Here is a 12,992-nt window from a genome sequence, read left to right as displayed (position 1 = left end):
AAATTGATAGTTTATTTGCATTATATATTATATAGTGCACATGTTGAGCACATTTATTCATGTATGTTTTGCACACTTGTCAATAAAAAGTATTTAATAAAAATAATAGTGCACATCTCGGTATGTACATTTTTGTCAAGGCACTCCTATACCTACAGCCTCAGCTGTAGATCTGTGTGAGATCTTAGGCACCGCTGCCTCTGATTGTTAAGCCCCATAAACACTACCAGTTTTCCTTCAGGTTTTTGTCTTCAGGTTTACCAAAACCATCTAATATGAGGTCAAACCTTAAGAGTTTCAATTCGTATACAATCAGGCAGGCGCTTGCACTACATGGTTTTGGTAAACCTGAAGACAACCTGCAGGAAAACTGATAGGCGCTCGTACCTGAATGTAGCCCTATCTTTAGGCGGGTGTAGCGTATCTCATATACGCTATGCCGCCGTAACTTTGAGAGGCAAGTCCTGTATTCAGAAAGAACTTGCGCCCAAAGTTACGGCGGCGTAGCGTATATGGGCCGGCGTAAGCCCGCCTAATTTAAAATAGGCTGGTAGGGGGCGTGTTGTATGCTAAATAGTCGCGACCCCACGTAATTGACGTTACTAACGAACGGCGCATGCGCCGTCCGTGATAGTATCCCAGTGTGCATGCTCCAAATTACGCCGCAAATAGTCATTGCTTTAGACGTGAACGTAACTTATGCACAGCCCTATTCGCGTACGACTTGCGTAAACGACGCAAAATTCGACGCTGGCCCAACGTTCATACTTAACATTGCCTGTGCCTCATATAGCAGGGGTAACTTTACGCCGGTCCGACGCCTTACGCAATCGACGTATATAGAAACGCAGGGCGCAACCACGTTCGTGAATCGGCCTATTTCAGCTCATTACCATATTCAACACGTAAATCTACGGAAGCGCCACCTAGCGGCCAGCGTAAATATGCAACTAAGATACTACGGCGTAAGAGACTTGCGTCGGTCGTATCTTAGGCAAATTTCGGTGTATCTTGCTTTCTGAATACAGACAAAAGATACGCCGGCGCATCCTAGAACTTACGTGGCGTATCAATAGATACGCCGACGTAAATTCTTTCTGAATCTAGCCCATAGTGTGTATGGGGCTTTAGTCTTGGCAGATTTGGAGTGGGTTTTAATGATCTAACTCCTGTGTTCACTGTTCTCTTCTGGAGGTTCTGACACAAAACGGCAAAGTCTTGCCACTACCAAGGTGGCCTCCCCACAAGGAAACACTGTGTAGAACAAGGTGAGGTAAAGCATGGATGGAGGAAGATCAGCTGCAGGAAGACCACAGACAATACTGGTGTCCCATCCTTTGGGCTCTGCCTGCCTTTTTTTGAGTACAGCTTTCACAGTTGGTTTCCTCCTTTTTAACTACTTGCCAACTGCGCTATAGCCGAATGGCGGCTACAGCACGATCATCCAGTTCTGGGAGGGTGTCCATTGACATCATGCCAGAACCACACCTGCTGCAGCGTGCGCCTGGCCTGATTTTCGTACACAGCTGTGACCTTAGGACACAGCTTATCGCAGATCCGGGTAAAGGGCCAGTCACAGGTAACCAGCTAGTGTGAGAGGGAACATCTACACTGATTTTGGACCTACGGCCGGGGAGCACAGATCCCCCCCCCCCCCCCCAAAGCTGGGCATGCCTTCTATATACTCCCCTTGTTAAACGTAAGTCTAGTCATGGACACAGTGAGGCATGGACACAGCGAGGCATGGACACAGAGGCAAAGTGAGGCATGCAGATGGACACCCTAGGCTTATACTCGAGTCCATAAGTTTTTCCAGTTCTTTGTGGTAAAATTGGGTGCCTCGGCTTATACTGCAAGTACAGTGCTGCATGATCACGCAATTGTTATTCAAAGTGAAAAATTGGCCTGGACAGGAAAGGGTTAAAAGTGCCAAGTAGGCAAGTGGTTAAAAAGGGCAACCAAGAAGCAATGGGACTTTGATATGAGTTTAAAACAAGGTAGTTGGGCAAAAAACATTTGAGGATCCCACTGGCTCAGGTTAGGCAGCTCACAACACAGGTTACCCTACTGTGGGTACTCCAGCAGGTTACCAGGAAAAGACATGCATATACAGAAGGAGTGCCAGACCAAAAGATAATTTGCCAGGAGTGCCAGGCAACCTAATCCAGCAATCGGCTTCCATGATGAAGTGGGGAGTTTCTTTGACACATCATCAATGAATGAATTATCCTCCTTAATTTTTTTGAACTTCTGTGGATCAATTTCTTTCTTTTTTATTGTTCAGGAAGGTCCTTTTTTAAAAGTGTATGTGTTAGAGCTGCACGATTAATCGCGGAGAGAATTCGCGATTTTGATTCTCCCCGTGGGATGACCCGCGATTCTTCTGTGTTTACCGCTGGTTCCACGTAATCAGCGTGGAACGCAAATGCTGCCGACATCGAAACCGACGTCAGCAGCCTGCGCCGCTGGATAGATGCCTGAGCTTCTATCACAACAGTAGTTTGTATCCATGCGCCACCCAGTGGTTGTCGGCGGTACTGCTCCTGATTTATTAAACCTTCTCACAGTTCTGTACAACTGTGTGTATCCATGCACCACCCAATTGTTGCTGGCAGTAGTGCTTCTGATCTATAGAAAAAAGAGGCCAGTGATATGTCTATAATGCACTGGCGAAGGACTCCCAGAAGAGGATCTGGGCTGCTCTGTGCAAAACCACTGCACCAAGCAGGTAAGTAAAACATGTTTGTTATTTAAAAAAAAAAAGGCTTTAATATCGCTTTAACATCATAATAAATATATATATGTGTGTAATTTATATATATATATATATATATATATATATATATATATATATATATATATATATATATATATATATATATATAATGTGTGTGTGTGTGTGTGTGTGTATTTGAATTCTAAATAATATAACATTTCCCTTTTTTCTCTTTTTTAGGTCACACTGGAGGAAATAAATTCCCAAATTGCACTTGAATTCGGCCAGGCCATGACTGTCAATGTGTGTAAAGCTGACAAAGATATAATGCGTAAGTGTTTTATTGATATAAAGAAATGATTGGTTATGTGGACCCAACAGATAAGTAATGGTGCGGAGTGTGCCCCACCCTTCCTTATCCTAAAATATGCATGGGGGAAAATGTATCCCTATACATAATTGTTTAGTATAGAAGTATGTATTTCATGCTGCATACATTAGTGTAAGAAAATTATTATTGTATAATACACACATACAAATCACTGTGCAAAATAACCAACAATAACCATTTTCTGCAAGTTAAAAAGTGGGGAGAGACCTATAAAAATGGTGAATAAAAATTATATTGGATACAGAAACATAAATATGGGCAAAACTTGAAAAACCCAGGGACTTTAAAATACACATACCAAATGATAATCAAACAATACACATGAACCGCTCCCCTAAATACTTACCTAGGTCCTATCTCGATCCAGTGATGTGCCTGAGCGCAGGACTGAGAGCAGCAACGAGTGCCATTGGCTACTACTGCTATCAATCAAATTATGTAAGGAAGGGGTGGGTTGAGCCGTGCTGTGTGTGTCTATAACTTCACGCAGCCTGGTTCAGGATTGAGTCAGCAGGAGTGCCCCCATAGCAAGTGGTTTGGTATGGGGGTACTTGGAAAGGAGGAGTAGCCGAGAGTGCTTGCAGGGGACTCCAGATGAGGAGGTTCGGGGCCACTCTGTGCAAAAACTTTGCACAGATCTGCTGTTTAACAGCTTTATTATTTTTAGAATACAATTTAACCTTTACAATAACTCTTTTTTTTAAATTTATTTTGACTATCCATATATAACCCCAATAAATGTATACACATATTTTTTATACATGCAGTGGGCAAAATAATTTGATCCCCTGCCGATTTTTGTACGTTTACCCACTTACAAAGAAATTAAGGTTTTATCTTTTTTTTTTTTTTTTTTTTTTTTTTTTTTTTTCTATCATAGGTGTATTTTAAATGCTAGAGACAGAATATCAACCAGAAATCCAGAAAAAATACATGATACAAATGTTATAAATTGAGTTTCAGTTCAGTGAGTGAAATAAGTATTTGATCCCCAAGCAAAACATGACTTGGTGGAGAAACCATTGTTGGCAAACAGAGGTAAGACGTTTCTTGTAGTTGGTAACCAGGTTTGCACACATCTCAGGAGGGATTTTGGTCGACTTTTTTTTATAGATCTTCTCTAAGGGCCGGTTCACACTGCTGCGATGTCAGAGTTCAGATGTGATTTGCACTGCACTGCAGTGCAAATCACATGTGATATCTGTGCGATGCGATTTCAGTCATACAAATCGTATGGCTGAATTTGCATTAAACTCGCACCATTTTTATTTATTTTTTGTCCGCAGCAGAATCGGATCGCATGTGTGTTTTTTTTGTTTTTGTTTTACATCTTTTCCTGAAATGTCCCATACCGACATCCTTTTGGTCTAAAAATCCCAAGATTATAGCTGCCCCGCCTCTCCAGTACCTTTTCAGTGTGTGTGTGTGTGTGTGTGTGTGTGCTCCTGTGTCTGTATGTAAAGTGTGTGTGTGTGTGTGTGTGTGTGTGTGTGTGTGTGTGTGTGTATACAGTACTGTGTGGCTCCCTAATCTGTTGCCCGGGGGCCCCATAATCTCCTATTGCCCGAGGGCCCCATAAGTTGTCAGTCCGCCCCTGTTCACACCCATGAGATCCGATTCCTGTCCGAGTTTTCAAATCGCACTGCGATATGCAAACTGATTTGGGGGAGTCATTAACTTTTAACTGAAATTCCCAGTGGTTTGCATATGGCAGTGTGAACTACTGCTGGGAAACCTGCGATACGGGAACCCGCAGTGGATTCGCAGGGTTCCCGCATCGCAGCAGCAGTGTGAACCGGCCCCAAATCCTTAAAGGAGTTGGAAAGGCAGAAGGTTTTTATCTTAACACATTCTATGCATTAAGGGAGAGCGCCTTCTGTGGGCAGCTACCCCCCTAATACTTACCTGAGGTCCCTCTTTGTTCAGCAATGTACACAAATGTCTCAGCCATCCCAGATTCTCCTTCCTGATTGGCTGAGACACAGCAGCAGCGCCATTGGCTCTCGCTGCTGTCAAAGTCGGTTAGCCAATCAGGGAAGAGAGGGGGTGTGGCCAGGTCAGGGCCCCCATAGCAAGCTGTTTGCTGTGGGGGCACTGAACGGGAGGGAGGGGCCAGGATCACAGAAGAGGGACTCGAGGAGAGGAGGATCTGGGCTGCTCTGTGCAAATCCACTGCAACAGAGCAGGTAAGTATAACATGTTTGTTATTTTAATAGGGCAAAAAATAGTCTTTATGATCACTTTAAGGTTTCTTGGCTGTCACTTGGCAACGTTTCAGCTCTCTGTATAGTTTCTATAGAATTAAGGTCAGGAGACTGGCTAGGCCACTCCATGACCTTAAAGCGGAGGTTCACCCTAAAAAACATCTATGTACCATCCCATCCAGCATACTTGCGTCAGCTATAGTATGTTTTTTTTTTTTTTTTTTTTCGCTGTATTTACCGTTTAATCGTTCAGTTTCGTTTCAGACTAGTAGGCATTCCTATGAAGAGGGGAACATGATTGACGTCCGGCTATGGCGCGTCACGCGTTCCGAAAATAGCCGGAGTAGGATTTGGCTCTTCACGGCGCTATCCTGCGCACAGACTAGGAGCTGACTGCGCAGGCGCTGTATATATCCTATATAGTCCTATTTCGGCTATTTTCGGAACGCGTGACGCGCCATAGCCGGACGTTAATCATGTCCCCCTCTTCATAGGAACGCCTATTTCCCCGCCGGAGTCTGAAATGAAACGGAGCGATTAAACGGTAAATACAGCGGCGAAAAAAAAAAAAAACATACTATAGCTGACGCAAGTATGCTAGATGGGATGGTACATAAAAAAAAAAAAAAAAAAAAGTTTTAGGGTGAACTCCCGCTTTAATGTGCTTCTTCTTGAGTCACTCCTTTCTTGCCTTGGTGGTATGTTTTGGGTCATTGTCATGCTTGAAGACCCATTCATGACCCATATTCAGTGTTCTGGTTAAGGGAAGAAGGTTCTCATTAAAGGTTTTACAATACATGGCCCCATCCATTGGCTCCTCAATGCAGCAAAGTTGGCCTGTACCTTTAGCACAGAAACGGCCCCAAAGCATAATGTTTCCACCTCCGTGGTTGACTATAGGGGTGATGTTCTTAGGGTCATAGTCCGCAATTTTTCTTCCTACAAACACAGCGAGTCGGGTTAATTTTGGTCTCCTCTGACCACAGCATGTTCTTCCAATCCTTCTTTGAATCATTTAGATGTTTATTGGCAAACTTCAGACTAGCTTGCACATGTGCTATCTTGAGGAGCGGGACCTTGCGGGTGCTGTAGGATTTCAATCCATGGCGGTGTATTGTGCTTCCTGTGGCTTGTTATGCTCCTCTTGTGTAGTTCTGGGCTGAGCCCTCACTTTTCTCATGATCATCCTTACCCCATGAGGCGAAGTTTTGCACGGAACTCCAAACCAAGGGCGATTAATGGTTATTTTTGTATTTCTTTAATTTGCGAATAATCTCTCCAACAGTTGTCTGCTTCTCATCAAGCTTTTTGGTGATGGTCTTGTAGCCCATTCCAGCCTTGTGCAGGTCTACAATCATGTCCCTGACCTCCTTTTGAACGCTTTTTGGTCATGCCCATGATGGTGGGTTTGAATGGAAGAAAAATTCTATGGACAGATGTTTTTTATATGATGAATTGTCATTAGGAGGACCTTCTTAAATTGACCAGACTAATCTGTGTACCACATACTGTAGCCAGTCTGTGGGAGACAGAATTATTGTTTGGTTGGTAGGGGGATCGAATACATATTTTACTCACTGAAATAGATTTGTATCATGTGTGTGTTTTTTACTGGATTTTTGGTTCATATTCTGTCTCATTTAAAATGCATCTATGATAAAAATTATATATCCTTCATTTCTTTGTAAGTGGGCAAGCATACAAAATCAGCAGGGGATCAAATAATTTTCGCCACTGTACAGGTTTTGTTAACTTTTATCTTTTTAACAGCAATCTTACAGGCTTACCTACAGTCAAAAGTTTTAATAAATCTAATCGATAATTTTAATGTTCAAATTAGCCAAGGTGTTGATTAGTACCAATAGCAGAGTAGTGCTTGTATGTGATTATTTATATAGATATTAGTGCTGTCAGTTAAACGCGTTATTAACGGCGTTAACACAAACCCATGTTAACGCCGTCAATTTTTTTATCGCACGATTAACGTTCGGGGGTTATACCGGGATGATGCCTGCAGCCGCAGGCATCATCCCGGTACCGTTGTTTAGAGCGGGCGATCAGCTATCCAAACATAACAACCGATGCGGCTAAAAGCCGCTCGGTTGTTATGCCGGAGGAGCGGGAGGGGACATCCCCCCCTCCCGCCGCCTTTCGCCGCTCTGACCGGGCCTCCATCCGCCGCGTTCTGTGTTCAGGCGGAGACTGACACTAAGCCGTAAACGGCTTTGATTCAGTCTCCGCATTGAAACCACGGAAGCGGCGTCATGACGTCACTTCCGGGTTTCTCGGCTGCCAATGGCGCCGGATTTAAAAAAGTACACAGTATTCATGTGACGGTATCGGTATGATATCCCCGTCAACGTTCCCTTCTTCCCATAACGAAAATCACCCCAATATTCCACGAGGAGGGATATCCCTGGAATCGCCCAGAAAGCCACACATGAGACCAGCTTACTGCTTGAACAACACAGAGTTTTAATGGTAAGAAACCAGAGCTTATATGTGGTTACAACTGTTACAATGACAAATCTCCGCCCCCCCTCACACAGTGGGGGGTCTTCAATACAGCTCCTTTGAAATAAAGATATTTCTTTGAACTACTCAGTAGCTAGCCGAGTCGGCACCGCATATAGAGAGATAATTATCACAATGAAGCAATCAGCATAATTAACACAAGCCACTTATCTAATCACAGTAACCAGTAAACACAGGGCTAAAACAATTAACATTTGAAACAGGGCTAGCTGCAGAAGAGTAACTACAATTAACAGCCTTAAACAAGCAGGGAGGATTAACCTGAAGCATATAGGTAAAAAGTCCATCACAATGGCCCCCCTTCTTCTCCCTGCTCCGGCAAACCCGGTTGGACCTTCCCTGGTCCAGTAGGGTTGACGGGTTCAGAGCTTTTAGTCCGAGGTTAACTCCGTTTGGCATGACTGACCTCCCTTGACAACTGCTCCCGACTCAGGTATGCCACCGGGTCGTCAGATCACACGCCGGTCAGTCCCCAAGTCTTTGTGCGATCTGCAGAGTCACCAGAAGTCAGTGTGAAGATGGCGAATGGGTCTGTGCGCCGCCATCTAGGTGTCCCGCTATGGGAGGGGCAGGTTATGGCTCTGAAGTGACAATCACAGGAGATTCATAAAAAGAAAAAGTTATATTTGTTGAAGTGCTGTAGCACTGGTGCTCAGAGTCCGGGGGGGGGGGGGGGGAGAGGGGACTCAGAGCCCCATAAGGTCAGCCACCCCCTGCTCCCTCCGCAGCCGCCGGTTCTCCTCTTTGAGCTTCTCCAGCTCCATCTCCAGTTCATGGAGCCTGGGGGGGTCAGCCCGCTGTGACCTCAGGTGGTTGTTCTCCTCCTCCATGCGGCTTATGCACTCCTCCAGCTCCATGTACTCACGGATCAGATCCTGCTTGCTCATGTCCTGCAGGCTCTCCACGTGGTCCATCATCAGGAACTGGGTGGGGGTGTAAGGGGCCACCGGTGGGCCCTTGGCGAACATCTCGGCCCGCATCTGGGATGCCCGCTGTGACTCCCTCTCCTCCAGTCGCTTCTTCTCCTCCCAGGTCCGCTGGTTATATGACTTCCAGGACCTCTTCTTCTTGGAGGTTAGCTGGCGGTGCCTCTTTCTGCCCAGCTCCCTCCAAGGCCCCTCCGGCTCATGGCTGTCGCCCATGACCAGCTGACAATGGTGTTCCCTGTTGTCCGTAATAACAGATTGTACCATGAGGGCTTCGTAAGGGGTGCCCAATGGTTCTTCCTGACCCAGCTCCTGGGGATCCCAAGCCGAGTCTACACAATGGGCTGCTGCTGGTGGGCGGTACCCAGGTTGAGACCAATTTGACCTGGTGTTGTCATTCATGGGGCAATTCTGCTTGAAGTGACCCAACTGTTTGCACCGGAAGCAGCGTTGTTCGTTGTCCTCCTGGCGTGGGTAGCGAGGGCTATATGTCATCGGTCTGTTAGGCGGTTGGTATCTAGCGGCTGGTGGGTGTGAGGGCGCCGTTGGTTGTGGGGGTTGTACCCGTGGTGTGACCTGGTTTGTCTTGCGAGTATCCGCATATTCATCCGCCAACTTCGCGGCCTCTGGTAGAGTCATGGGCCTGCGATCTCTCACCCAATCCTTGACGTCCGTCTGGATGTGATTGTAAAATTGCTCCAGGAGCATTAGTTGCAAAATGTCCTCTGCGGTGGTGGCCTGGCTGCTGTTAACCCAGTTAGAGGCCGACAGGGACAGCTGGCATGCCCATTCTGCGTAAGTCTTTTGTGGTTTTGCGTGAGTCCCTGAACTTCTGTCGGTGGGACTCTGGGGTTACTGCATAGCGAGCCAGGAGCACTTCTTTAACCCGGGCGTAGCTATGGATATCCTGATCTGGCACGGTCCGGAAAGCATCAGAAGCTTTGCCTGACAGTTTGCCTGACAATATTGCAACCCACTCTCTTCTAGCTATTCGGTGCAGGTTACATTGTCGCTCAAAATCCGCCAGGTAGTTATCAATTTCACAGTCCTTTTCATCAAAAGCTTTAAAAGCGCTAAACGGAATCTTCCTTGCGTCTGCTGTGCTGTACTCACTGTTCGGAGAAGGTGCGGCTGCTTGTTGGACTGCTGCCAGTTTTAACTGTAGTTCTGCGTCCCTTATTTGTTTAGCCTCCTCCGCTAACAGGTCCATCACTTTCAGCACCACATCTGTCGTTGGGTTCGGGCCGAACCACGCTAGCTTCTCTCTCATTAGCTTGTTGGCTGGCGATTCCTCCTCCTGAATCACTGGTGTATCCATCTCTTGTACTGCTGGCGTTGCTGCAATCCCGTCCTCCTGGTCTATCTCCATTGATTCCGCTATGAAGCATATAGGTAAAAAGTCCATCACAATTCAGAATCGCCGTTTTCGGCGATCTGAATACTTTGAAGTGCAAAGGAGGGCTCGGAGGTCTTTTAGACCCCGATCCCTCCATAAAGAGTACCTGTCACCACCTATTGCTGTCACAAGGGATGTTTACCTTCCTTGTGACAGCAATAAAAGTGATCAAAATGTAAAAAAATAAAAAAACACAATTTAATATTATAAAATAAATAAGAAAACAAAAAAAAAATGTTTTAAAGGGTGAACCTCCTTAATCGCGCGATTAATCGTGAGTTAACTATGACATTAATGCGATTAATCGCGATTAGAAATTTTAATCGCTTGACAGCACTAATAGATATATATAATATAACATTTCTACAGACCTAGTTTTAGTATATTGTGGCAGGGCGAGCCCATGCCACTGTTTAATATGGTGGCTTATGCCAGATTTTATAAGAAGCAAGCGCATTAATTGCACAGTTACAGTATGTGCTGGCTTCCTATTGAAGCCAGAGTTAGGGCTCAGAGCCTCACCCTCCCAAGGAGGTCAGTGTGTGTGAAGGGAGCAGTGAGAGGTGTTTGTATGCACCATACTGTCCAGGACAGGACAGATAAAGGCCGAAGCCTGAGAGAGAGAGAGTCCATAAGTGACAGAGCAGAGCAGCTGGTAAGCTGCAAGCAAAGGCACATAGCTAAGGTACAGCATCTGTGCACGAACACTGGGACCTGTGTGTGTGTGTGTGTGTGTGTGTATAATATAATAAAAAATAATAATATATAAATTACACACTAATAAGCGCACTTTTCAGCCTGTTGGTATAATACATCTTGGTACACCCATGCTTCCCAATTAACACAGACAATTTGTCCTCACATCCTTGGCTCCACAGACAGACTTGTCTGAAAAGCCTGTGCTTTGTTTATTTATAATAGCGATGAAAATATAGCCTGGTGACTTCACAATCGGCCAGTTAAGCCCAGGCATTCCTTCAAACAGGAGGAGTTGTACAAATCTCAATCCATAAACAATGACTAGGGCAGTGTATGTGCGTATCTATGCAAGCGCAGTGTGTATGATTTCCCGCCCCTTGTACCTCTAAGCTGTGCTCTCCAATTAGACAAAGAAAGACACATGTTTGACCTTATAAATCGTGAACACTGTCCCCGACCAAACACACACAAATACTCCCGTTTTTAGCATTGGCGTGAATTCTCATTCTGCATTGTTTAGAGAACAAAGCATACCCAGAGTATCTTACCATTCCTGTAGATTGGAGACTATCTGCAGGGACATGTCATAGTCCCTCTATGTGCTGATCAGACACACAGACATGAGCCATACATCCTACCATAAAAGGCAGATAGGTATCAAGCTGATAATGTCCTTTACCGAGTGAACACTATCCCCCCCCCAGATGAATGTCTGTGCATTGCACAGGGGCCCTTCACTGGTGGACATCTCTTCACTCCACAAACACTTCTCTACATCTTCAGGAAGCTTTTCACTACCAAACGGGTTTCAACCGGTGTCGGTCTGCCCTGGCCCGCTCTAAAGAGCGGCTACAGCTGAACTAACACTGGGAGACACTGTGACAATACATGTTGAATACATCTTAATACAATCTCCACAACAGTCTCTTTTTTTTATATGCTCCCATGTGTCCCTCAATGAATCTTGATCCATAAAAAGGAAAACGCGGCTTGATTTGTGGACTCTATTCTTCAGGAGGGATGACTTAAAGGAGGACATGAATGCCGGTCGGTCTGGGATCCTCTGTGTCTTGTACGTGGGTTGGACTTTGGGGCGTCTCATTTCAGCGAAGATGTGGTCATCTGCTCAGGCTCTGTTCACTTGTCCAATCAGGCAACAGTAGCACCACAGCATATAGAAGGCATAGAATCAAACATGAGTATGTTTGGTGCAGTAGGTCCTGGATTCCTCCTGGTGCACGACAATGCCCGGCCTCATATGGCGAGAGAATGCAGCCAGTTCCTGGAGGATGAAGAAATTGATAGCATTGAATGACCCCCACGCTCACCTGACCTAAATCCAAAAGAAAACCTCTGGGACATTGTTTCGGTCCATCCGGTGCCGCCAGGTTGCACCTCGGTCTGTTCAGGAGCTCAGTGCTGCTCTGGTCCAGATCTCGGAGGAAATACCCCAGGACACCATCCGTCGTCTCATTAGGAGTATGCCCCGATGTTGTCAGGCATGCATACAAGCACTTGGGGGCCATACATACTACTGAGGACCATTTTGAGTTGTTGCATTGAAATTTCAGCAAAATGGACCAGCTTGCTGCATAATTTTTTCACTTTGATTTTCGGGGTGTCTTTGAATTCAGCCCTCTGTCGGTGGATATTTCTAATTTCCATCAAATGATGTGCCATCCTTCCATTCCTTACACATTACCCAGTCCATATTAGTATAGATATCCAGCATGAGATTTTTGCCCGATTGATCTGATATGTTTTCAAAGTGTTCCTTTTTTTTCAATTTTTTTTCAGCAGTGTAGCATGTACCGCTGTCATCGCTGGGGTAAAGCTCATGGCGATTTAGAGTAGACCCAACAATTAGTTTGCTTTCTTAGCTAGTTGAAGAATACACCAAGCTAAAAATATAAACAAAAATACTTCTTTATTCTTTGGTGTGGTTGAGCAGCTTCTTGCAGTGGCTGGCGTGGATCCAGTTGTTTCGTCCCTCAAGCTTCTTTACAACGACCCAGTCACCTGCTTGGAAAGACTGTAAACCGGTTATTGTGTCGGGTTCCAGGAGGGACTCGTGAGCCCTGTGGTGGACCTTTTTTGAAGTTCACGTTACAGTGACTGTACCCAC

At 45.4% G+C, this 12,992-nt stretch overlaps 1 protein-coding gene across 3 annotated transcripts in view; it reads left to right on the top strand.

The window, feature by feature from the left end:
• SNRNP25 (small nuclear ribonucleoprotein U11/U12 subunit 25) overlaps window positions 1-12,992 on the top strand; it is a 99,348-nt gene that overhangs the window by 22,460 nt on the left and 63,896 nt on the right. For all 3 annotated transcript variants that reach the window (XM_040357006.1, XM_040357004.1, XM_040357005.1), the window contains exon 3: window positions 2,957-3,047. In XM_040357006.1, the coding sequence (XP_040212940.1) occupies window positions 2,957-3,047 (91 nt within the window). The remainder of the gene's footprint in view (window positions 1-2,956; window positions 3,048-12,992) is intronic.

This window comes from Rana temporaria, chromosome 6, assembly GCF_905171775.1.
Source record: "Rana temporaria chromosome 6, aRanTem1.1, whole genome shotgun sequence".
Classification (NCBI taxonomy): Eukaryota; Metazoa; Chordata; class Amphibia; order Anura; family Ranidae; genus Rana; species Rana temporaria.
This window is presented reverse-complemented; position numbering and strand designations above follow the sequence as displayed.